The sequence below is a fragment of the Heptranchias perlo genome, chromosome 12, assembly GCF_035084215.1.
Source record: "Heptranchias perlo isolate sHepPer1 chromosome 12, sHepPer1.hap1, whole genome shotgun sequence".
Classification (NCBI taxonomy): Eukaryota; Metazoa; Chordata; class Chondrichthyes; order Hexanchiformes; family Hexanchidae; genus Heptranchias; species Heptranchias perlo.
The window spans coordinates 4,024,189-4,050,756 of record NC_090336.1 but is presented as its reverse complement, the minus strand read 5'-3'; the positions used below and the strand labels follow the sequence as shown (position 1 = coordinate 4,050,756).

At 44.3% G+C, this 26,568-nt stretch overlaps 1 protein-coding gene across 1 annotated transcript in view; it reads right to left on the bottom strand.

Moving 5' to 3' along the window:
- LOC137328122 (mucin-2-like) overlaps positions 1-26,568 on the bottom strand; it is a 186,622-nt gene that overhangs the window by 142,831 nt on the left and 17,223 nt on the right. The window contains exons 4-7 of the mRNA XM_067994300.1: positions 25,085-25,199; positions 8,896-8,983; positions 8,695-8,804; positions 6,530-6,701 (exon numbers count right to left, since the gene is read on the bottom strand). Of these exons, the coding sequence (XP_067850401.1) occupies positions 6,530-6,701; positions 8,695-8,804; positions 8,896-8,983; positions 25,085-25,199 (485 nt within the window). The remainder of the gene's footprint in view (positions 1-6,529; positions 6,702-8,694; positions 8,805-8,895; positions 8,984-25,084; positions 25,200-26,568) is intronic.

The following is a 26,568-nucleotide window of genomic DNA, read 5'->3' as shown; positions in this document are numbered from 1 at the left end:
TCCCAAATTCAGCAGTGGAGAACAGACAAGTCCTTTGAAACAGTTCTAACCTTCCACAACCTCACTCTGCAAAAATATCTCAGACAAGCACATGCCAAAGCAGTCAAAAACTTGGACCAAAAGCATCCTAGAAGCCTAAAACAACGAACCAGAGACATTCTTTCATGAAGGTAAGGATCTCCTTAAATACCACTTGTGAAAACTGCTTTCCAACTGTTCCCACCCATGAATTGCTTGGACGGATTTAGGAAGTGAAGTTTAAGGTGCTCACAGACACCAATTTCAAAAACGGGTCCTGATTCAGGCACAGGACCCATGTTAACATATTGCCTGTATTTGTTTCAGATGGTCGCCAGGGAGGCCTATCAAGTGCCCGAACCAATATGGCATTGGGTGAACTTCCACTGTCATTCTGGTGCAGAATGTCACGCTGCAGAATTAGACTTTGTGGCGACTGTTTTGGACACAGAAAATACACAATACCAATTTCTCCATCACACTAATATAACACCGCTCTCCATTACACTAATAATACACCCCCCATTACACTAATATAACACCTCTCTCCATTACACTAATATAACACCCCCCATTACACTAATATAACACCGCTCTCCATTACACTAATATTACACCCCCCATTACACTAATATAACACCCCCCATTACACTAATATAACACCCCCCATTACACTAATATAACACCCCCCATTACACTAATATAACACCTCTCTCCATTACACTAATATAACACCGCTCTCGATTACACTAATATAACACCTCTCTCCATTACACTAATATAACACCTCTCTCCATTACACTAATAATACACCCCCCATTACACTAATATAACACCTCTCTCCATTACACTAATATAACACCCCCCATTACACTAATATAACACCTCTCTCCCTCACACTAATATAACAACCCCATTACACTAATATAACACCTCTCTCCATTACACTAATAATACACCCCCCATTACACTAATATAACACCTCTCTCCATTACACTAATATAACACCCCCCATTACACTAATATAACACCTCTCTCCATCACACTAATATAACACCCCCCATTACACTAATATAACACCCCCCATTACACTAATATAACACCTCTCTCCATTACACTAATAATACACCCCCCATTACACTAATATAACACCTCTCTCCATCACACTAATATAACACCCCCCATTACACTAATATAACACCTCTCTCCATCACACTAATATAACACCCCCCATTACACTAATATAACACCTCTCTCCCTCACACTAATATAACACCCCCCATTTCACTAATATAACACCCCCCATTACACTAATATAACACCCCCCATTACACTAATATAACACCTCTCTCCATTACACTAATATAACACCCCCCATTACACTAATATAACACCTCTCTCCATTACACTAATATAACACCCCCCATTACACTAATATAACACCCCCCATTACACTAATATAACACCTCTCTCCCTCACACTAATATAACACCCCCCATTTCACTAATATAACACCCCCCATTACACTAATATAACACCCCCCATTACACTAATATAACACCTCTCTCCATTACACTAATATAACACCCCCCATTACACTAATATAACACCTCTCTCCATTACACTAATATAACACCCCCCATTACACTAATATAACACCCCCCATTACACTAATATAACACCTCTCTCCCTCACACTAATATAACACCCCCATTACACTAATATAACACCCCCCATTACACTAATATAACACCTCTCTCCATCACACTAATATAACAGCCCCCATTACACTAATATAACACCTCTCTCCCTCACACTAATATAACACCCCCCATTACACTAATATAACACCTCTCTCCATTACACTAATATAACACCCCCCATTACACTAATATAACACCTCTCTCCCTCACACTAATATAACACCCCCATTACACTAATATAACACCCCCCATTACACTAATATAACACCTCTCTCCATTACACTAATATAACACCCCCCATTACACTAATATAACACCTCTCTCCATTACACTAATATAACACCCCCCATTACACTAATATAACACCTCTCTCCCTCACACTAATATAACACCCCCATTACACTAATATAACACCCCCCATTACACTAATATAACACCTCTCTCCCTCACACTAATATAACACCCCCATTACACTAATATAACACCCCCCATTACACTAATATAACACCTCTCTCCATTACACTAATATAACACCCCCCATTACACTAATATAACACCTCTCTCCCTCACACTAATATAACACCCCCCATTACACTAATATAACACCCCCCATTACACTAATATAATACCTCTCTCCCTCACACTAATATAACACCCCCATTACACTAATATAACACCTCTCTCCATTACACTAATATAACACCCCCCATTACACTAATATAACACCTCTCTCCCTCACACTAATATAACACCCCCATTACACTAATATAACACCCCCCATTACACTAATATAACACCTCTCTCCATTACACTAATATAACACCCCCCATTACACTAATATAACACCTCTCTCCATTACACTAATATAACACCCCCCATTACACTAATATAACACCTCTCTCCCTCACACTAATATAACACCCCCATTACACTAATATAACACCCCCCATTACACTAATATAACACCTCTCTCCCTCACACTAATATAACACCCCCATTACACTAATATAACACCCCCCATTACACTAATATAACACCTCTCTCCATTACACTAATATAACACCCCCCATTACACTAATATAACACCTCTCTCCCTCACACTAATATAACACCCCCCATTACACTAATATAACACCCCCCATTACACTAATATAATACCTCTCTCCCTCACACTAATATAACACCCCCATTACACTAATATAACACCTCTCTCCATTACACTAATATAACACCCCCCATTACACTAATATAACACCTCTCTCCATCACACTAATATAACAGCCCCCATTACACTAATATAACACCCCCATTACACTAATATAACACCTCTCTCCCTCACACTAATATAACACCCCCATTACACTAATATAACACCTCTCTCCATTACACTAATATAACACCCCCCATTACACTAATATAACACCTCTCTCCCTCACACTAATATAACACCCCCCATTGCACTAATATAACACCTCTCTCCATTACACTAATATAACACCCCCCATTACACTAATATAACACCTCTCTCCATTACACTAATATAACACCCCCCATTACACTAATATATACACCTCTCTCCCTCACACTAATATAACACCCCCATTACACTAATATAACACCCCCCATTACACTAATATAACACCTCTCTCCCTCACACTAATATAACACCCCCATTACACTAATATAACACCCCCCATTACACTAATATAACACCTCTCTCCATTACACTAATATAACACCCCCCATTACACTAATATAACACCTCTCTCCCTCACACTAATATAACAACCCCATTACACTAATATAACACCCCCCATTACACTAATATAACACCTCTCTCCATCACACTAATATAACACCCCCATTACACTAATATAACACCTCTCTCCCTCACACTAATATAACAACCCCATTACACTAATATAACACCCCCCATTACACTAATATAACACCTCTCTCCTCACACAAATATAACACCCCCCATTACACTAATATAACACCTCTCTCCCTCACACTAATATAACAACCCCATTACACTAATATAACACCCCCCATTACACTAATATAACACCTCTCTCCCTCACACAAATATAACACCCCCCATTACACTAATATAACACCTCTCTCCATTACACTAATATAACATCCCCCATTACACTAATATAACACCTCTCTCCATTACACTAATATAACATCCCCCATTACACTAATATAACACCTCTCTCCATTACACTAATATAACACCCCCCATTACACTAATATAACACCTCCCTCCCTCACACTAATATAACACCCCCCATTACACTAATATAACACCTCTCTCCATTACACTAATATAACATCCCCCATTACACTCATATAACACCTCTCTCCATTACACTAATATAACACCCCCATTACACTAATATAACACCTCTCTCCCTCACACTAATATAACACCCCCCATTACACTAATATAACACCTCTCTCCATTACACTAATATAACACCCCCCATTACACTAATATAACACCTCTCTCCATTACACTAATATAACACCCCCCATTACACTAATATAACACCTCTCTCCCTCACACTAATATAACACCCCCCATTACACTAATATAACACCTCTCTCCATTACACTAATATAACACCCCCCATTACACTAATATAACACCTCTCTCCATTACACTAATATAACACCCCCCATTACACTAATATAACACCTCTCTCCATTACACTAATATAACACCACCATTACACTAATATAACACCTCTCTCCATTACACTAATAGAACACTCACCCAGTACACTAATGCATCACCAGTTACACTAATATAACACCTCTCTCCATTACACTAATATAACACCCCCCATTATACTAATTTAGCCTCTCTCCATTATAGTAATGTAATACCCTATTATACTAATATAACACCCACCCATTACACTAATATAACATCACCCATTACACAAATAGAATGCACACCCATTACACTAATATAACACCACCCATTATACTAATATAACACTCCCCTATTACACTAATAACCTTTTTCCATTACTCTAATTTAACCCCTCTCCATTATACTAATATAACACCCTATTACACGAATATAACACCACCCATTACACTAGTGTAATGCACACCCATTACACTAATATAACACCACCCATTATACTAATAAAACACTCCCCCATTATACTAATATAACACCCCCATTACACTTATGTAACACCCCCCATTACACGAATATAACACCCCCCATTACACGAATATAACACCCCCCATTACACGAATATAACACCCCCCATTACCCTAATATAACACCCCCATGACACTAATATAACACCCCCATGACACGAATAACACCCCCTATTACACTAATATAACACCCCCCATTACACTAATTTAACCTCTCTCCATTATACTAATATAACACCCTATTACACAAACATAACACCACCCATTACACTAATGTAATGCACACCCATTACCCTAATATAACATCACTCATTATACAAATAAAACACTCCCCCATTACACCAATATAACACCCCCATTACACCAATATAACACCCCCATTACACCAATATAACACCCCCATTACACCAATATAACACTCCCCATTACACCAATATAACACTCCCCATTACACTAATATAACACCACCCATTATACGAATAAAACACTCCCCCATTACACTAATATAACACCCCCATTACACTAATGTAACACCCCCATTACACTAATGTAACACCCCCCATTACACTAATATAACACCCCCCATTACACTAATGTAACACCCCATTACACTAATGTAACCCCCCCATTACACTAATGTAACACCCCCCATTACACTAATGTAACCTCTTTCCATTACTCTAATTTAACCTCTCTCCATTATGCTAATATAACACCCTATTACACTAACATAACACCACTCATTACACGAATGTAATGCACATTCATTACACTAATATAACACCCCCATTACACTAATATAACACGACTCATTATACTAATGTAACACCCCCCATTACACTAATGTAACACCCCCCATTACACTAATATAACCTCTTTCCATTACTCTAATTTAACCTCTCTCTCTATTATACTAATATAACACCCTATTACACGAACATAACACCACCCATTACACTAATATAATGCACACCCATTATACTAATATAACACTCCCCCATTACACTAATATAACACTCCCCATTACACGAATATAACACCCCCCATTACACTAATATAACACCCCCATTACACTAATATAACACGACTCATTATACTAATGTAACACCCCCCATTACACTAATGTAACACCCCCCATTACACTAATATAACCTCTTTCCATTACTCTAATTTAACCTCTCTCTCTATTATACTAATATAACACCCTATTACACTAACATAACATCACCCATTACACTAATGTAATGCACACCCATTACACTAATATAACACACCCCATTACACTAATGGAACATCACCCATTACACTAATGGAACATCACCCATTACACTAATAGAACATCACCCATTACACTAATAGAACATCACCCATTACACTAATAGAACATCACCCATTACACTAATGGAACATCACCCATTACACTAATGGAACATCACCCATTACACTAATAGAACATCACCCATTACACTAATAGAACATCACCCATTACACTAATAGAACAACCCCCCCTGCCCTATATAATATTCTGGTTCAACTCACTACTTTCTATAATACGCTCTGATATAAACACACGAGGGGCTGGTGGAAACCGGGAGGCAGTTAACATTAGCCGGGAGACTTACCCGCTCCCTTCCTGCAGTCTTTAATTTTAACCAGCAGGCAGCAAGGACATCCACTGGAAACCAGCAAGGTCCTTCTCCAAATATGCAGAATGGGCTCTGAGGCCACGATCAGGCCCCGACGACTGGTGGCCTGAGCTGGGGAAGCTGTTGTGTCTTTCCCAGCAGGTGAAGACTGCAGGAAGAGGAGCCGGGCCCACAAGAGCTCGAAAGAGGTACATTTTTAAACTTTTTCTTTTACTTTCTTCGTAGGGCCAGGAAGGGCAGGAGTGTTGGTCACGCAGCTGAGGTCAGGAAGATACTCGTCCCAACCCCAATCTGCCCGATTCCTGCCCCGAGTTAAAATCACAGCTATGGTTTATAGCATTCTCCAAAAGAGAAAGCATATACAGAATCCCCTGTATTACAATCCCTCTGATATAACACACCCTGTAATTAAAAATTATAGTTCCCTCACTCTTATCCCTGCCTTTATTTCAGGTGAGGTAAATCAGAAAGTACCGATTCCAGAAGTGTTAGCAGTTTGCTTTATTGAAATGTTACTTTAGTTTAGCTCCTGTCTCAGTGCTAAAGTCAGGGGGTGAAACCTCAACGGCCAACACATCCTACATCAGTGGGCATTGTAACAAAGTGGTAAATTTTAAAATATGAAGAAAAATAATTGCAAATGCTGAATATCTGAAACAAAAGCAGAAAATGCTGGCAGTAGACAGCTGATCAGTCAGCATAGGTAAAGGCAAAAGACAAGTTAATTTTCTGGGTTCTGATGCATAACCTGTCTTTTCTCTTTACAGAGTGTGACAGATGTGCTAAGGCAAATTTTAACTTCACTTTTTATAGTCACATGAAACATCCTCCTCAACTTCATCAATAAAGGTAAACACCATCACGTACAATTATTATTTAATTGAATTAGATTTTCTGATGTACTGTGTCTTACTAGAAGGGCAGAAGCAGCCATCAATGCAGTGGTCCTCACACATCTGGCTCCTATCAGGGTTTGAGCATGTGTCTGCACATGGAATTCCACACTCCTCATAGGTCATATTCAACTGGCATGTTTTTTCTGGAATAGAGAAAAACAGCCAACTTTTAGTGTCTTCATCATTTCCATAAGTAAATAACTGCACTTGTGATTTGATTAAGAGGGTTTGAGGGTGATTGATTTTAAAGGTACTTGCCACACATTTCTTCTCTTCTCCAGTTGCTGGGTTTCCCTCCAACATGGGCACACTGTCTAGAAAATTCTGATATGGTATTGCAGAGGCAGGATGATGAATTGTTTAAATCCTTGCACAGACACAAGTCCAGCATGCAGCTCTTGATAAAAGGTGCTAAATCTAAGATACCATAGCAGTTGGCAAAACCTGGCTCTGTGAGTACACTTTCACACATGGATTCCTGAGCAGAAAAGGAAATTATTTAGTGATGGACATATACAAACATAATCTGTACATCAGCCTTTAAAAGGTTTACTTTTTTATCAAATCTCCTCTAAAAATCCAAATTATTTTATTCACTGGATTACTCATTAACTTAACGATCATCTAATAGATTGTTGAGGCACGACTTCCTGCTTTGAAATCCATTTTGATTTACAGCCTCCGGGGCCCCTTAACACTGACAAAATCCCATAAAATGTTCCTGTGCATTTTCCCCATTACTGAGGTTAGGTTAACTAGCCTATAATTCCTTGGTTCATCTTTCACTCCTTTTTTGGATATCAAAAATAATACATTTCATCAATAAGTCTGAAAATCCTGAAAATACAAGCCAGAGCCTTGCCTATTCCCTATCTCATTTTATTGAACTGGAATATATCCAGGAATCCTCAATCATATGGCTTGTGGCCTTTCTCAGTGAGAATATCAATTTAATACCAATTTGTGGTGAATTAATATCAGTTTTGCGCTGTGGACCTGTGCCTACTTAGAACTAAGACAACCCTGCACAAAAGAGGCTTTAATCCCCCAACAGTCTGGGCTAGATTCAATCCAAGGTCCTGGTGGTGAAAGAACAGTTCACTTCATCACTGTGCCACCCGAGTTCACAGTCTTTAATAACACTTAATTAATTATCCATTAGAAACTAATGTTAAAGAAAGATTTATGGGAGTTAAAACAGATTCAAGCTAGAAGGAGGTTAATTAAGGAGAACCATTCACTTACAAATTCTGAACAATTTTCGACACTTTCAGATGAGGGTACATCTTTGCATTGCTCCATGGGACCATTCAGTTTATTCAAGTTTCCATACTGGATAGGAGTCAGATGGTAGCCTGTAATCAGTGATGGGCAATAAATGAACAATTTGCATCTAATATCAAACACAACACATCAAATGTGATGGGAAGTGCCCATTACACATACCATTTGAAAAAATTTCGTTATCACGAATGCCATTGAAATCACCGCACAAGCCACATGTTGTATTGATAAACTGCTGGTCCAGTTCAAGCTAATGCAAAAAAAGAGAAAATCATTAGAACATGTTTTCTGAGCTATATTTCAAGTAAATTATAAAAAACATACATTTTTTGCTTTCATTGAGAAAGTTTTGAAGAAGCTAAATGTTTTAAGTGTCATTAATGATAGAATCAATAAAATTTTGTCAACTAAAATCATGTAAGTAATGAATTATTTTCTTTTGCTACAACTTTATATCCAGCAGAGTCATGCCGTGGCTTCCCTGTCAGAGCCACTGTTCTATTGTGGGCTGATCTCTCACAGTGCAGCTGGTCCATCCTATCCAGACCCAATTTCCATCAATTGCTATTAAATCTGTCGCTCCAGCTGACCTAGATAGAAAGAATGGAGCTGCTGGGTTTGGGGGCACCAGTCAAAAATGAGTCACCTTTAATGACAATCAAGGTAACTTTAACTCTGGGTGATGATGTAAAATGGGTGATATCGAATTAGCCGCCCGTGCAGTCAACGGAAGGGAGAATCGGGGCCGGGGGGGTGGGGGGGCCATATAATGGGCAGCCATTTAGATTTTTCCCATTTTACATTAGCGCCTAAGGTTAAAATTAACTCCAATTTCTCTGCATGCAACTTTAGGTTTCTAACCTCTTTTTTTTTGTAATATGACTAATATTGGGGGGAATTTTAACTCTCCTCAGTAGTTGGGATCAGAGCAGGAAACCACTGAAAATGGAGCAGTTCCATTTCCCACTCTGTTCCCGCCGATCTTCAATTTAATGCCACTGATTTTGGCAGCAGATGAGGCACCCACCAGACTCAAAGGAGACCTTCATGAATAAATATTAATCGAGGCTCCATGTCGTTTATAGGACTCCAATGGCATTTTATTTGGGGGCCGAGGCGAGGAATACACTGCAGCTTTCCCGTCAGGCTGAAGCAGGTCGGCAGCTGGTGGGGAGGATGAAGAGGCCCTCCAGGTCAATGAAAAAGATTTCTTTTTTGCGGCCAGGGGGAGCAAGAGTACTCCTGGCCCCAAAAAGGAAAGCTGGAAGCTGGCAGGCGGCCAAGGGCTGCCTGATCATAGATGCCCCGTGCTCTCTTCCCACCTGGAACGGGCAATAAATGGTCCATAAATAAGAACAATAGGAGCAAGACTAGGCCATACGGCCCCTTGAGCCTGCTCCACCATTCAATAAGATCATGGATGATCTTCAACCTCAACTCCACTTTCCCACCCAATCCCCATATCCCTTGATTCCCCTAGAGTCCAAAAATCTATCCATCTCCGCCTTGAATATATTCAATGACTCAGCATCCACAGCCCTCTGGGGTAGAGAATTCCAAAGATTCACAACTGTCTGCGTGAAGAAATTCCTCCTCATCTCAGTCTTGAATGGCCGACTATGCCCTTAGGTCTAGACTCTCCCGCCAGGGGAAACAATCTCTCAGCCTCTACCCTGTCAAGCCCCCTCAGAATCTTATATGTTTCAACGAGATCACTTCTCATTCTTCTAAACTCCAGAGAGTGTCGGCCCGTTCTACTCAATCTCTCCTCATAGGACAACCCTCTCATCCCAGGAATTAATCCAGTGAACCTTCGTTGCACCACCTCTAAAGCAAGTATATCCTTCCTTAGATAAGGTGACCAAAACTGTACACAGTACTCCAGGTGAAGTCTAACTAAAGCCCTGTACAACTGTAATAAGACTTCCTTACTCTTATACTCCAACCCCCTTGCAATAAAGGCCAACATATCTTTTGCTTTCCTAATTGCTTGCTGTACCTGCATACTAACTTTTCCTGTTTTGTGTACGAGGACACCCAAATCTCTCTGAACACCAACATTTAATAGTTTCTCACCATTTAAAAAATATTCTATTTTTCTATTCTTCCTATTAAAGTGAATAACCTCACATTTCCCCACATTATGACCAGTGGCATTTAACTGAGGCCTAGGAATTAAAATACCCCCGGCTTGAAACTGCGGCATTGAGGAGAGTGCGAGACATCGGGGAGGAGACATCGCGAGGAGACTTCGTGGGGGGAGATATCATGGGAGAGACATCGTAGCGGGAGACATCGTAGGGGGAGACATCATGGAGGGGAGACATTGTGGAGACAGGCAACACAGGGAGAGACATCGCGGGGGGACAGACATCGCCGGGGAGAGACATCACGAGGGGAGACACATCGCGGGGGCAGAGACAAATTGCAGAGGGAGAGAGAGACATCGCGGGGGGAGAGACACATTGCGAGGGAGAGACATTGCGAGGGAGAGACATCGTGGGGGGAGAGACATCGCGAGGGAGACATTAAGAGGGGAGACATTGGGGCCAATTTTTGGATGGCCAAGCGGGTGCTTTGGGGGCAAGGGGGCTCCTTAAATGGCGGAATCCCGGAGTGGGTTCGGAGCCCGGCTCCAACCCGCTCACCTCCGGGTTCCCCAATGAGGCGTTTGGGTGCGCGCCCAGCTCCCGCATGCAGGACCCCCACCAGCAATTAAAGCAGGTGGGATAATAATTTACATTGTTATTTAGCTAGTTGAGGTACTTGAGAGACCTTGTTGACTGGAGGTTTTGGCAGGGGTGCAATTTTGAAGGATCCTCAGCGTGTTTCCCGTGCTGTGGGAAACACTCCCTGTTCCAGCAGACGTGTTTCAGCCAGCAGCCAGCGGGAGATGCAAAGGATTATTTGACAGTGTGAGGAGAATACCTCATTTATTGCAGCAGGGCACTGTGTTACTTCAGACAAAGTTTTGGCTGCAACACCTTTTGTCTTTCCACTCAAAATTCTTAATTTATACCCAAAACTCTGCTGTTCAAATGCATTTACCTACTTTGCGGCCCCCCTCAAACTCACACCAGGATGGGGGGGTGCCGTAGCTGCATTCATCACTTCATCCGAGGACGAGCAACATCACCAGCCTCGCCAGGCATGCCGTCCACCTCCGCCACGTGGAGCTCCACAAAACAGTGCTGTGGAACAGGCACCTGCACAAAATAGTCGAGCAACTACACATACACCCACTGTAGAGAGACCCAATGGGTGGCATCAAGTGTGGGTGTTCATGGTAAACTTCATGAAAGGGACTTATTGCACAAACCAGTCAAGAATGGCCAAGACTCGGCAGTAGTGGTGACAATAATAATATTTAATGTGGCACGAACAAAAATCAAATATAAATAAAAAACATGACAAACCGTCAAACACCCTTGTGCATCCCCTTTGTGCTTACAAAACCTTTGTCTTATGCTTACGAGTACTCCTACGTGGTGCTTCCCCTGTGGCTGCAGCAGAGGTAGTGGCAGGTTGCTCTTGGTCATGCCCTGACAGATTCGATGCTTTCGGCCTATGACCTCTGGGTTTTGGTGCCCATGAGGGCCCCTCCAGAGGCTGCTCCACCTGCACCTGTGCAGGGGCAGACTCAGCCACCTGGAGAGGAGGCAGCATTGCGGGTACTGTTTGAGAGGGGGGCAATGGGTGAGACATGGGAGCGCTTTGAGTGGTGTCCCCACTTCCATGTCCCCTTTCACCATCATCCCTCTCCTGGGCCACGCCCACATCACTCCTACCACCCTGCTGGATGACAGTTTGGGAGCACATGTGTGAAGCCTTGTAAGGCCAGTGCCAGAGTATCTGCCTGCCTGTTTAAGGCGGCAGAAAGTTGCTCACCCTGAGTCCGAACGGCCGTTGTCAGGACCTCAATGGACTCATTGGTGAGCCGTGCTTGAAGCTCGATGGAGGCTAGCCTTCCCTCCATCGCAGACATACCCACACTTACCCACGACACTATCTCAGAGATGCCCTCATGTCCCTGTGACAGTATCTCAGAGATTTCCTCCCGTACCAGTGTCACCATTCCACTCATGCAGGAGTTGGACTCCTCCATCCTCTGCGCGATTGAGGAGAGTGCGCGTGGCACCTGTTCCAGCACCTGGCAAATGTGCTGCTGTCCCTCGATCATTCTCCTTTTAAAGGATGGCCCCCCGGGTTCAGCATCTGTGTCCAGCTGAGCAGAGCCTGGAGAGGAGTGCTCCCACCGATGCAGACTCTCCACAGCTGCCCGTGCCACCAGTGTCTGCTCGTGCTCACATGTGCGGTGACTCACCATGTGCCACTACAACTAACTGAGGACGGGGACCCACCGAGGTTTTTTTTCATTCGTTCATGGGATGTGGGTGTCGCTGACGAGGCCGGCATTTATTGCCCATCCCTAATTGCCCTTGAGAAGGTGGTGGTGAGCCGCCTTCTTGAACCGCTGCAGTCCGTGTGGTGAAGGTGCTCCCACAGTGCTGTTAGGAAGGGAGTTCCAGGATTTTGACCCAGCGACGATGAAGGAACGGCAATATATTTCCAAGTCGGGATGGTGTGTGACTTGGAGGGGAACGTGCAGGTGGTGTTGTTCCCAGGTGCCTGCTGCTCTTGTCCTTCTAGGTGGTAGAGGTCGCGGGTTTGGGAGGTGCTGTCGAAGAAGCCTTGGCGAGTTGCTGCAGTGCATCCTGTGGATGGTACACACTGCAGCCACTGTGCGCCGGTGGTGAAGGGAGTGAATGTTTAGGGTGGTGGATGGGGTGCCAATCAAGCAGGCTGCTTTATCTTGGATGGTGTCAAGCTTCTTGAATGTGGTTGGAGCTGCACTCATCCAGGCAAGTGGAGAGTATTCCATCACACTCCTGACTTGTGCCTTGTAGATGGTGGAAAGGCTTTGGGAAGTCAGGAGGTGAGTCACTCGCCGCAGAATACCCAGCCTCTGACCTGCTCTTGTAGCCACAGTATTTATATGGCTGGTCCAGTTAAGTTTCTGGTCAATGGTGACCCCCAGGATGTTGATGGTGGGGGATTCGGCGATGGTAATGCTGTTGAATGTCAAGGGGAGGTGTTAAAATCTCTCTTGTTGGCGATAGTCATTGCCTGGCACTTGTCTGGCACGAATGTCACTTGCCACTTATCAGCCCAAGCCTGGATGTTGTCCTGGTCTTGCTGCATGCGGGCTCGGACTGTTTCATTATCTGAGGGGTTGCAAATGGAACTGAACACTGTGCGATCATCAGTGAACATCCCCATTTCTGACCTTATGATGGAGGGAAGATCACTGATGAAGCAGCTGAAGAAGGTTGGGCCTGGGACACTGCCCTGAGGAACTCCTGCAGCAATGTCCCGGGGCTGAGATGATTGGCCTCCAACAACCACTACCATCTTCCTTTGTGCTAGGTATGACTCCAGCCACTGGAGTTTTCCCCCTGATTCCCATTAACTTCAATTTTACGAGGGCTCCATGGTGCCACACTCGGTCAAATGCTGCCTTGATGTCAAGGGCAGTCACTCTCACCTCACCTCTGGAATTCAGCTCTTTTGTCCATGTTTGGACCAAGGCTGTAATGAGGTCTGGAGCTGAGTGGTCCTGGCGGAACCCAAACTGAGCATTGGTGAGCAGGTTATTGGTGAGTAAGTGCCGCTTGATAGCACTGTCGACGACACCTTCCATCACTTTGTTGATGATTGAGAGTAGACTGATGGAGCGGTAATTGGCCGGATTGGATTTGTCCTGCTTTTTGTGGACAGGACATACCGTGTCCATTTTCCACATTGTCGAGTAAATGCCAGTGTTGTAGCTGTACTGGAACAGCTTGGCTCGAGGTACAGCTAGTTCTGGAGCACAAGTCTTCAGCACTACAGCCGGGATGTTGTCGGGGCCCATAGCCTTTGCTGTATCCAGTGCACTCAGCTGTTTCTTGATATCACATGGAGTGAATCAAACTGGCTGAAGACTGGTTTCTGTGATGGTGGGGATATCGGGAGGAGGCCGAGATGGATCATCCACTCGGCACTTCTGGCTGAAGATGGTTGCAAACGCTTCAGCCTTGTCTTTTGCACTCACGTGCTGGACTCCGCCATCATTGAGGATTTGGATGTTTACAAAGCCTCCTCCTCCCGTTAGTTGTTTAATTGTCCACCACCATTCATGACTGGATGTGGCAGGACTGCAGAGCTTTGATCTGATCCGTTGGTTGTGGAATCGCTTAGCTCTGTCTATAGCATGTTGCTTCCGCTGTTTAGCATGCATGTAGTCCTGAGTTGTAGCTTCACCAGGTTGGCACCTCATTTTTAGGTACGCCTGGTGCTGCTCTTGGCATGCTCTTCTACACTCCTCATTGAACCAGGGTTGATCCCCTGGCTTGTTGGTAATGGTAGAATGAGGAATATGCCGGGCTATGAGGTTACAGATTGTGCTGGAATACAATTCTGCTGCTGCTGATGGCCCACAGTGCCTCATGGATGCCCAGTTTTGAGCTGCTAGATCTGTTCTGAATCTATCCCATTTAGCACGGTGATAGTGCCACACAACACGTTGGATGGTGTCCTCAGTGCGAAGATGGGACTTCGTCTCCACGAGGCCTGTGCAGTGGTCACTCCTACCAATACTGTCATGGACAGATGCATTTGCGACAGATAGATTGGTGAGGAAGAGGTAAAGTAAGTCTTTCCCACGTGTTGGTTCGCTCATCACCTGCCGCAGGCCCAGTCTGGCAGCTCTGTGTATCTGCGCTGGTGGATGGCTCAGATGCGATGGTGCCCCCTCAGAGGCCGGCATGTCCTCTAAGGAATCGCCCTCCGCCATCACGGCGGTTGCTGAAGGCCCTGTAAGAGAACAGAAGGCAATATTAAGCATGATGACAGATGTTTAGGTGCTGAAGATGGCAAGGCATGTTGACATCATTTGCTATTGTGAGTGCTGAATGTTAAAGTTCTGTCACCAGCCGTTTGTCAGGTGGCAGTCTCGACGTCCCTGACGGACAGGCACTCGAGGGTGTGGCTTAGTTCAAGAGCCTCCTGCTCCGTGTCCGTGAGGACGACCTGATGTTGCGGCCCCCCTTCGGTCTTCGCCCTCTCCCGTGCATTCTGGGCCCTCTTCTCCTATCAGGCGAGAAAGTAGAGAGGCGTGAGTGGGGGATGGTGACGTGGCCAACCGTTGAATGCATTGGTTTGAGTGAGGCTGACCGTGAAAGAGATGCATCAGAGGGTGAGTATGAGACAGAGCCATGACATTGTATGAGGATTGGGTTGAGTGGTAGTGGTGGGATGAGTACTGGGGAGGTGAGTAAGTGCAGGTAAGTTGAGGATGAGGTTTGAGTGGGTGTGAGGAGTGATGTGATAGAGTAGTGTTGGCAGTGCAGAATGAGTTGTGGGGTGGGGGCGGTGATGTGGAAGATGGAGTGCAGGAGAATCAGTAAGTGTACTCACTTTGACTGACCTAGTTAGGTCACTAAAACGCTTCCTGCACTGGATCCATGTGCGGGAGACGTTGCTGCTGCTGGTGACCTCCTCTGCCACCTCGAGCCAGGCCTTCTTGGTGGCAGAGACAGGCCACTTCCTCCTGTCCGCTGGGTAGAAAATATCCCTCCTCCTTCTCACCCGATCCAGTAGGACCTGGAGTGAGGCATCGGTAAATCTGGGAGCAGCCTTTCCCCTGGTGTGCTCCATTCTGTACTTTTGGTTGTTTGCTGCAGGAGCAGCATTGGAGGATTGTGTTTGTCCTCCTCCAGCTCTTTGTTGCTGCTTCCTGTTATGCGCCACCTTCTCCTGCAAGAAAGTGGGAAGTGTGTTAGTGATGTCCTGCAATATGTTTAGGTTGAGTGGCTATCATGGTTGAATAGCTGCCAGTGTGTGTGAGCTGTGAGTTGTGGGTGTGAGGCTTGCAAAAGTGCAAAGTGTGAGGGTGAGATAAAGCACATGAATTGAAGGGTTGCGAACTGATTGATGGAGATTGTTGGTGGATGGGTGATGAGGGTGCAGTGAATTGAATAGCGGATGAGGCTAGTGGTGCAATTGGTCGAATGTGCCACTTGAAGATTGAACTCACTCATATCAGATCATTGGACTTTTTCCTGCACTGCATCCATGTTCTTGGAGCTATACTCCTGGCATTGACCTCTGCCACTACTTCCTCCCATTGCTTCCTAAGCACGTGTTTCGAGGGCCTCCTGCCTCCCTGCATATACAGGATGTCCCTCCTTTTCTCCACCTCTTTCACCAAGCCCTCCAGTGCATCATCAGGGAACCTTGGTGCACGCTCTCTCGCAGGTTGAGCGATGTTCACAAAACTTCTTCCAAAGCAATCCACATCCAGGCACCAATTCCATCAGCCACAGTGCACCTCCCCTTTAAGAGGTGTAGGCTGCCTTTAAGTAGCGCTAGCCGCTCGCAATATCGGCCCCCTGCCGATGCTTGCAACCAATCAACAGCGCAGGCAGCAACTGCCGCATGCGGCAATCATTAAAATCAGTAGCCAGCACCAACTTAGCATTAGCTGCCTGCATTGCAATGAGTGGGCGTGGGCTAATCACGTATCACGATGCCAACGCCCATTTTCAGGGGTTATCCATTTTAAGCCCCATCATCTCGAACAATGGCACTGGTTCAGTGCTTCCATTGATAAAATGTATTGCTAACATTTCTCCAGCATCGACCACACACAGGTCTCAGATACCAAGGTCTCGAAATTCCGATCGTAGTCTGAGCGTTAAGTGTGACCGTCGGGCGACCGGGAAATGGATTGGAACACAGTTCCGCCAGGATTCCATCCTATTTACAGACTCACCAGAAATTCCAGTGGGATGGGATCACCCTTCCCATGTTGAGAATTTCACCCATTTCACCTTCAGTCGGCCTCCATGGAATTCTTGCCAGCCGAGAACTACCAAGCATTCTATCGAGGTTCCAGGAAAAGCCTGAAGATAATCGAGCTCAGAGAGTGTTGATTAACCTCAAAAATTACCCCTCTGGCTCCAATCAGAGGTGAAGAGGAGTTGACTTGATTTCTTATTGGACCCTTCCCGGGCCTCCACTTGTCTGTCGGAGTGGCATGGCTCTGCTCTGACTGGAGATCCGGGGGTGGGTGCTGCTGGAGAGCCCTCACTGGTGTGAAATGGCTATCCTGTATTTTCAAATAGACCCTTAATGTTCCCGTAATTTGGATCGGGATCTGAGACTCTCCGAATGGCGAGACGCTCCGTTACTCTTCTGATGGTGAAGCGGCCCCAGCCGAATTTTGGGTCTTTCAGCAATTTTTTCTCAAGTACCACAATGGGGATTGTCAAGCAGGAGGTGCACAGTATATCTACCCTGAGAAATACAAACTCATAAAATAGTCCAGCACTTGAAAAGACCGTCCAGTTTGTGTCTCCACACCAGTCACCTAGCATCAATATCGCAGTAATGCAAAGGATATTCATTAAGGGTTATTCGAATTAGTTTATTCTGAAAACACAAAGATGTAATTTTCTTTATCTAATCATTTCACCAATGATCGCCAAGAATATCGTCAATGATAGATGATTTGTTTCAGTAGAAAGGAGGCTGTGATGCTTACAAAAATCAAACGTGACAATTGGTGAACATGAAATTACATCAATAGAATGAATCATCCTCAAAGACAGAAAAAATATCATTGCTAATTACAGTGATCTGTCCTAGAACTGTGACGATCAGATTGAATCTTCTACCTCAACTCCACTTTCCCGCCCTATCCCCATAACCCTTGATTCCCTTCTTAATATGCTTTCCACCCTTTTCCTAGGAGATGGACAGGCGGAGCACATCCAAAGTGTGTTCTGCCTGTCCAAGCCTCAGAAGTACTGAATCTTGTATGTCGAGTCATTAGCATGGCCCAGTCACATCTGCAGCGCAAGACAGCCTCCTGGTAGGCCTTCCCTTAGACTGGAAGTTAGCTCATGTAGTTCCTATTTTCAAAAAAGGGGATAAATCAGAGCCAGGGAACTACAGGACTTGCCAATTATTGGGAAGGGATTGTAAGAGAGGCCCTTTATGATCACCGGACAAGGGAAAGGGCCATTAGAAATTCACATCATGGCTTTTGGAAAAATAGGTCACGCCTGACAAATTTGATAGAGTTTTTTGAGGAAGTCACTAGGGTAGTGGATGAGGGAAATGGTAGACATTGTTTACCTGGACTTTCAGAAAGCCTTTGAAAGCCTTTGACTGGGTAACTTCACAAGTTAGAATCTTGTGGTATCAGTGGAAATTTGAAATGCTGGATTAGGAATTGGCTCCAATCCCGCAGCCAAAAAGTTGTAGTTAACGGATGTGGTTCAGCTTGGAGACATGTTATTGGTGGTGTCCCCCAGGAATCGGTCCTAGGCCCACTAATCTTCATGGTCTTTATTAATGACCCGGACAGTGGTGTTGGGAGCATGGTAAATAAGTTTTCAGGTGACACCAAAATCTGTGCAAGGGTTAGGATGGTAGAGGAGTCCAATTAAATGCAAAAAGATTTAGATGTGATGGGGGAGTGGGCCACACATTGACAAATGGCGATTAATTTAGATAAATGTAGCGTCATGCATGTTGGTGGGGCCAACACAGAATACACGTATCATCTGCAGGGAACAATACTGAAAGAGATTGAGAGGGAGAAAGATCTGGGTGTTATTGTGCACAGATCACTAAAGGTTCATGACCAATGTAGAGAAACTGTACTAAAGCTAACAGGGTATTGGGCTGTATTAATAGAACCATTCAGTATAAATCAAAGGACACCATTTTGACACGATACAGATCGTTGGTCAGGCCGCATCGAGAGCACTGGGCCCAGTTTTGGGTCCCCCCCACATGGTGAGTGATATAGCAGCTTTGGAAAAGGTCCAGAGGAGGGCTACAAGAATGATTCCGAGCTCAAAGAATCTCAGCTACTCAGATAGGCTCAAGAACCTTGGTCCATTTACTTTAGAGCAGTGTAGACTTAGAGGTGACCTGATAGAGGTCGATATAATAATTAAAGGGCTGGATAGTGTCCCTACTGATCGATTATTCCAGTTTAACAGGTTGGGGAGGGCCAGGGGACATGAGTTTAAACTATGGAAGAGTGGGAATAGACTGGGTATTGGGCAGTTCTTCATTTCCCAGAGAATTGTGAGCCTTTGGAATACATTGCCGGCCGGTGTGGTGGGTGCTGACTCTCTGCCTTCAATTGGGAGCTGGACCGGTCCCTGACTGGGACAGAGATCACATCATATAGAAGGTCAGTGTCTTTACAGATAACACTTGGTCCATGTGATCTCCTGGAATGGTTTTGATCACCTGAGGTGGTCGGACAGAAATTTTACAGAGTATTTTTTCACCTTACTGGCCCTGGGTTTTTTCTCTGGTTTTGTGCCTCTCCCAGGAGATTACATGGCTGTGGGGGTGAGTGGGGAAGGGAAGAAGTATTTAGCCATGACTTAAAGCTAAACAAACAGTTTAAGTAACTGAGCTAACATGACAGGACAGCTGGGGCCCATCACATGCACATCCTGTGCTATGTGGGAACTCCAGAACACTTTGTGTGTCCTGGAAAACCACATGTGCAGGAAGTGCTGCCAACTGCTCGAGCTCAAGCTCAGAGTATCTGAGCTTGAGGGGTGACTGGCATCACTATAGTGCAGCAAGGAAGCTGAGAGTTTCATGGCTAGCACATTTCAGGAGGTGGTCACCCCACAGCTACAGAGAGTTCAGGCAGAGCGGGAGTGGATGACCACCAGACAGGCTAGGAGGAACGGGCAGGCAGTGCAGGAGTCCCCTGGGAATGTGACACTCACAATCCGGTATTCAGTGTTGGATACCAATGAGGGTGATGACACCTCGGGGGAGTGCATCAGGAGCAAATCCACGGCACCATGGGAGACTCGGCTACACGGGGGCAAAAGAAATGCAGTTGTTCTAGGGGATTCGATAGTCAGGGGGTAAACAGGCATTTCTGCAATCGCAGACGTGAGTCCCGCATGGTGTGTTGCCTCCCTGGTACCAGGGTAAAGAACATCACTGAGAGGGTGCAGAACATTTTGAGGGGAGAAGAGGAACAGCCAAAAGCCATGGGAACCCTATGGCATGGGAAGGAAAAGGGTCGAGGTCCTGCAGTCAGAGTTTCAGGAGCTAGGGGAGGAAGTTAAACAGCAGGGCCTGAAAGGTAGTAATCTCTGGATTACTCCCAGTGTCACATGATAGTGAGTATAGGAATAGTGGGATAAGACAGGTTAATGCGTGGCTGGAGCAATGGTGCAGGAGGGAGGGCTTCAGATTCCTGGGGCATTGGGACCGGTTCTGAGGCAGGAGGGACCTGTTCAAGATGGACGGGTTGCACCTCAACAGAGCTGGGACCAATGTCCTCGCAGGGAGGTTCACAAGGACTGTGGGGGAGGTTTAAATTAATTTGGCTGGAGGATGGGTACCAGGATGAAACATTAAAGAGGAGAAACAAGGTGCACAGAGGACTGGGAGGAACAAGTAACACTAGAGTAAAGAAGAGTTCAGAAATAGGAGGGATCAGACAGGGGGCAAATGTGAGGCAGTCTAAGATGAGATTGGAGTGCATGTGTGTAAATGCACGTAGCGTGGTGAATACGGTTGGTGAGCTGCAGGCTCAAGTCGTCAAATGGGACTATGATATAGTGGCAATAACAGAGACCTGGTCAAAGAAGGGCGGATTGGGTACTTAATATTCCTGTTACAAGGTATTCAGAAAAGATAAAAAAGGAAAGAAAGTGGGTGGGGGGGTGTGATGGCAGTGGTGATCAAAGAAACTATTATAGCACTGGAAAGGGATGATGTAGTTGAGGGGTCAAAGACAGAATCTATTTGGGTAGAATTAAGGAATAATAGAGCAGCTATTACCCTACTGGGTGTATACTATAGGCCACCATTAGTGGGAAGGAGATAGAGGAGAAAATTTACAGGCAAATTATAGAAAGATGCAAGAATTGTAGAGTAGTGATAATGGGGGACTTCAATTATCCCAATCTAAACAGGGACAGTAACAGTGTAAAGGGCAAAGAGGGGGAGGAATTCCTGAAATATGTTCAAGAGAACTTTCTTGATCAGTGAGTTTCCAGCCCAACCAGGAAGGAAACTGTGCTGGATCTCGTTCTGGGGAATGAAGTGGGGCAGGTGGAGCATGTTTCAGTGGGGGAGCATTTGGGGAACAGTGATCACAATATCATTAGGTTTAGAATAGTTATGGAAAAGGACAAGGAAAAATCAAATGTGAAAATGCTTAACTGGAGGAGGACAAATTTCAGTGAGTTAAAAAGGGACCTTGCCCGGGTGGATTGGAATCCAAAATTGGTAGGCAAAACAGTAATTGAACAATGGGAGGCCTTCAAGGAAGAGATGGTTCATGGGGAAAGGAAGGGCATCCAAAGCTAGAGCTGTCTGGATGAGTAAAGATTAAGGGCGCTAAATTGGGCCATGTAGCGCACGTTTTTTCGGTGCTACACGGCCTCTCCAATATTCAAGATATCACCTTGGCTGAGCACGCACGTTTCCAGCGTGACGTGCACCAGACGCCATCTTGGTGTACGAGTTAGCACATGCTCCCGTACTGTATGAAGTGATGCATTCTGGAAGGAAGAATGAGGAGAGGCAATATAAACTAAATGGTACAATTTTAAAGGGGGTGCAGGAACAGAGAGACCTGGGGGTGTATGTACACAAATATTTGAAGGTGATAGGACAAGTTGAGAAGGCTGTTAAAAAAGCATATGGGATCCTTGGCTTTATAAATAGAGGCATAAAGTACAAAAGCAAGGAAGTTATGGTATACATTTAGAAATCACTGGTTAAGCCTCAGCTGGAGTTTTGTGTCCAATTCTGGACACCACACTTTAGGAAGAATGTCAAGGCCTGCAGGTAAATCTCCTCTGTATCCTGAATGGTCCCAGGGAGGAGGACGTCAGTTATGTGGAGAGGCTGGAGAAGCTGGAATTGTTTTCCTTAGAGAAGAGGAGATTAAGGGGAGATTTGATGGAAGTGTTCAAAATCATGAAGGGTTTTGATAGAGTAAGGATGAAGGGTCAGTAACCAGAAGACATAGATTTAAGGCAATAAGCAAAAGAGCCAGAGGTGTGGTGAGGAGCATTATTTTTAAGCTGCGAGTTATTATGGTTATTATACAAGATAAGGGCTCATGGGATGGGGGGTAATATATTAGCGTGAATTGAGGATTGGTTAACAGAAAACAGAGAGTAGGAATAAACGGGTCATTTTCGGGTTGAAAGGCTGTAACTAGTGGGGTACCACAAGGATCCGTGCTTGGGCCTCAGCTATTTACAATCTATATTAATGACTTAGATGAAGGGACTGAGTGTAATGTATCCAAGTTTTCTGATGATACAAAGCTAGGTGGGAAAGTAAGCTATGAGGAGGACGCAAAGAGTCTGCAAAGGAATACAGACAGGTTAAATGAGAGGGCGAGAAGTTGGCAGATGGAGTGTAATGTGGAGAAATGTGAAATTATCCATTTTGGTAGTAAGAATAGAAAAGCAGAATATTTTTTAAAAGGTGAAAGACTAAGAAACGTTGGTAGTCAGAGGAATTTGGATGGCCTTGTACACGAATCATAGAAAGTTAACATGCAGTACAGCAAGCAATTAGGAAGGCAAATGATATGCTAGCCTTTATTGCACGGGGGTTGGAGTATAAGAGTGAGGAGGTCTTGCTGTAATTGTACAGGGCTTTAGTGAGACCTCACCTGGAGTACTGTGTACAGTTTTGATCTCCTTACCTACGGAAGGATATACTTGCCTTAGAGGAGGTACAACAAAGGTTCAGTAGATTGATTCCTGGGATGAGAGGGTTGTCCTTCGAGGAGAGATTGAGTAGAATGGGCCTATACTCTCTGGAGTTTAGAAGAATGAGAGGTGATCTCATTGAAACATATAAAATTCTCAAATCCTTGACAGGGTAGATGCTGAGAGGCTGCTTCCCATGGCTGGAGAGTCTAGAATTAGGGGACAAAGTCTCAGGATAAGGGGTCGGCCATTTAGGACTGAGATGAGGAAAAATTTCTTCACTCAGAGGGTTGTGAATCTTTGCAATTCTCTATTCCAGAGGGCTGTGAATGCTTAGTCGTGGAGTATATTCAAGACTGAGATCAATCGATATTTGGGCAATAAGGGTGGGAAAGTGGAGTTGAGGTAGAAGATCAGCCATGATCTTATTGAATGAGGGAGCAGGCTCGTGGGGCTGTATGGCCTACTCCTGCTCCTAATTCTTATATTCTTAAGTTCTTAAATGGTAGTGGAAACAGATTCAATAGTAACTTTCAAAAGGGAACTGGATAAATACTTGAAGTGAAAAGAAATTGCAGGGCTATGGGGAAAAAGCAGGGAAGTGGGAGTAATTGAATAGCTGTTTCAAAGGGCCGGCGCAGGCACGATGGGCCAAATGGCCTACTTCTGTGCTGTAAGATTCTATGATGCTGAGGTACGAGTGTAACAATTGGAGGAAGAGGCTCACTGGCTCTGGGGGTGGGGGGGTGGGGGCACGGGGGAGACTGGGTTTGGTCATGCAGCTTACCTTTCACTATTACTTCGGGGATGTAGCAAGAATACTTTGTGCAACTCATGGTTGACAGTTCAGCTTCTTCAGGGAGTTTGGGAATATCGGCTCTCTATCTGGTTTTAAACTGAACTGCTCAGGGAGCAGAAAACTTGGGGACATCAGATTTTGGTTTAAATTAACTGAGCTAGGCACCCAAGTTAGATATGTACACGAGGCAGAAAGGAATAGAAGATTATGATGATAGGGTTAGATGAAGTAGGGAGGAAGGAGGCTTGTGAGGAGCATAAACACGGGCAGACACCAATTGGGCCAAATTCTATGTAATTCTATGTAATATAATTTTGCCTTAGCTTCAGGCAGAGGGAATTCAGGCTCAATGCAGTGAGGCTGTTATATTACTCTAGTTGAGATCCATGGAACTTAATCGGTCACATAAGGTGACCCTCACAGTGTGCTCTGCAGGCGCCATACCATTGGAATATTATGTCCACTTTGCATTTTTAATACATAAAACTAAGCATTTTAAACACAGCAATAACTGTAATGAGGTATAATGATGAAACATGTTCAGTATTGTAATACCGTAAACAGGAGATTTTCAACTTGCCACCTGGATGTAAAACTGACGTTACAGATGGGCTGCCTTATACAGGAAGCCCTTGCTTTTCATTTCCATTGATTTCAAACTCCACTGATTTCTGTAACGGGTAAGCGATCCACAATGGCAGTTTGACACACATGCAACAAATTGGAAATCTACCCCAATCTGTTTAAATTACTGCTAATGTTGAGACTCTCATACCGTGAGGGCATCATTTCCATTCCACATGAGAGTCAGGCCGATCTTTGCAGTGACACGGGTGTAACTGCTAACTTTCTCGATCATGATCCCAGAATAGGTGTAAGGTAGTGTCACCCTAAGATAAGAAAAGCAAGTGGGTTATACCAGTTTTCAGGATGGTTAGTAATTTAATAGTCTCACTAATTGCATAATGATGCGAGTATTTACAAAAAAGATTGTTTGCTTCCTATTCCCATTTGCAACTCTGTCCAACACACCTAAGCTCCACCCTACTCCAGCACAGATTCCAACTCGTCCAAAACTCCACCACTCACATCCTATCCTCCTCACCCATTACCCTATCCTCACTGACCTCCACTGGATTTCCTGTCTTTCGGAATGATATAAATGGAAGTTCTTTCTTTATTTACATTGACTTGAAAATTATTCTTCTTGTTTACTAATTCTGCACTCTAAAATTCTCTTCAGAAAACCCCTCGTCCATGTTACATATCTCCCCACCTCAAAAACTTCCTTAAAACTTATCTCTTTGACCACGCATTTGGTGACTTCCCTGAGCTCTACTCCTAACTTCTGCTCAGTGTGCAATTGTTTTGGGAAGGCTTGTAATGTTGTGGGTGCTCACAAGTGTCAGTTCGAGTTGTTGTATTGATATGAACTTAAAAATGTGTGATAAATTTCATGCAGCGCTTGTCTGAGATTCACTTTTATTGCATTGTAAAGACTTTGCTCTCAAACAAAGACTTTATTTCTACATTTCATTAAGTTTTTAATCAGCCTCTCTTTGAAGGGGAATGATCTCTTGAACTCTCCTCAGGAGCAGATTATAACTGAAGCTGATTAGGGAATAACTCAGAACTAAATACTCTACTGGCAGGTTACAATGCACCAATACTCACTGTACACATTCTGATGTGATTTTCTGTTTGTTCCTGTTACCAATGTCATACACAACAGGGTAAAAAATGGAAACAAATGATTTTCATTATACTGGCTCCTGATTGTGGTGAGTGGTGTTCCACAGGATTCCATGTTGGGGCTGCTCTTACTCACTTTATATATAACTGATGGACTTAGGAACAACAACAACTTGCATTTAACGTTGTAAAATGCCCCAAGGCACTTCACAGGAGCGGAATCAGACAAAAAAATTGACACCAAGCCAAAGAAGGTGACATTTGGACAGGTGACCAAATGCTTGATCAAAAAGGTAGGTTTTAAGGAGCATCTTAAAGGAGGAGAGAGAGGAGGAAAGGCAGAGTGGTTTAGGGAGGGAATTCCAGAGCTCAGGGCCGGGACAGCTCAAGGCAATAGCTTTGGTTTGCCCAATGTTTAATTGAAGGATATTTCTGCTCTTCCGGTACTGGATGTCAGACAAGCAGCTTGACAAATCAGAGACAGTGGAGGGTTCGAGAGAGGTGGTGGTGAGGTAGAGCTGGGTACCTTCAGCGTACATGTGGAACCTAATGTTGTATTTTCGGATG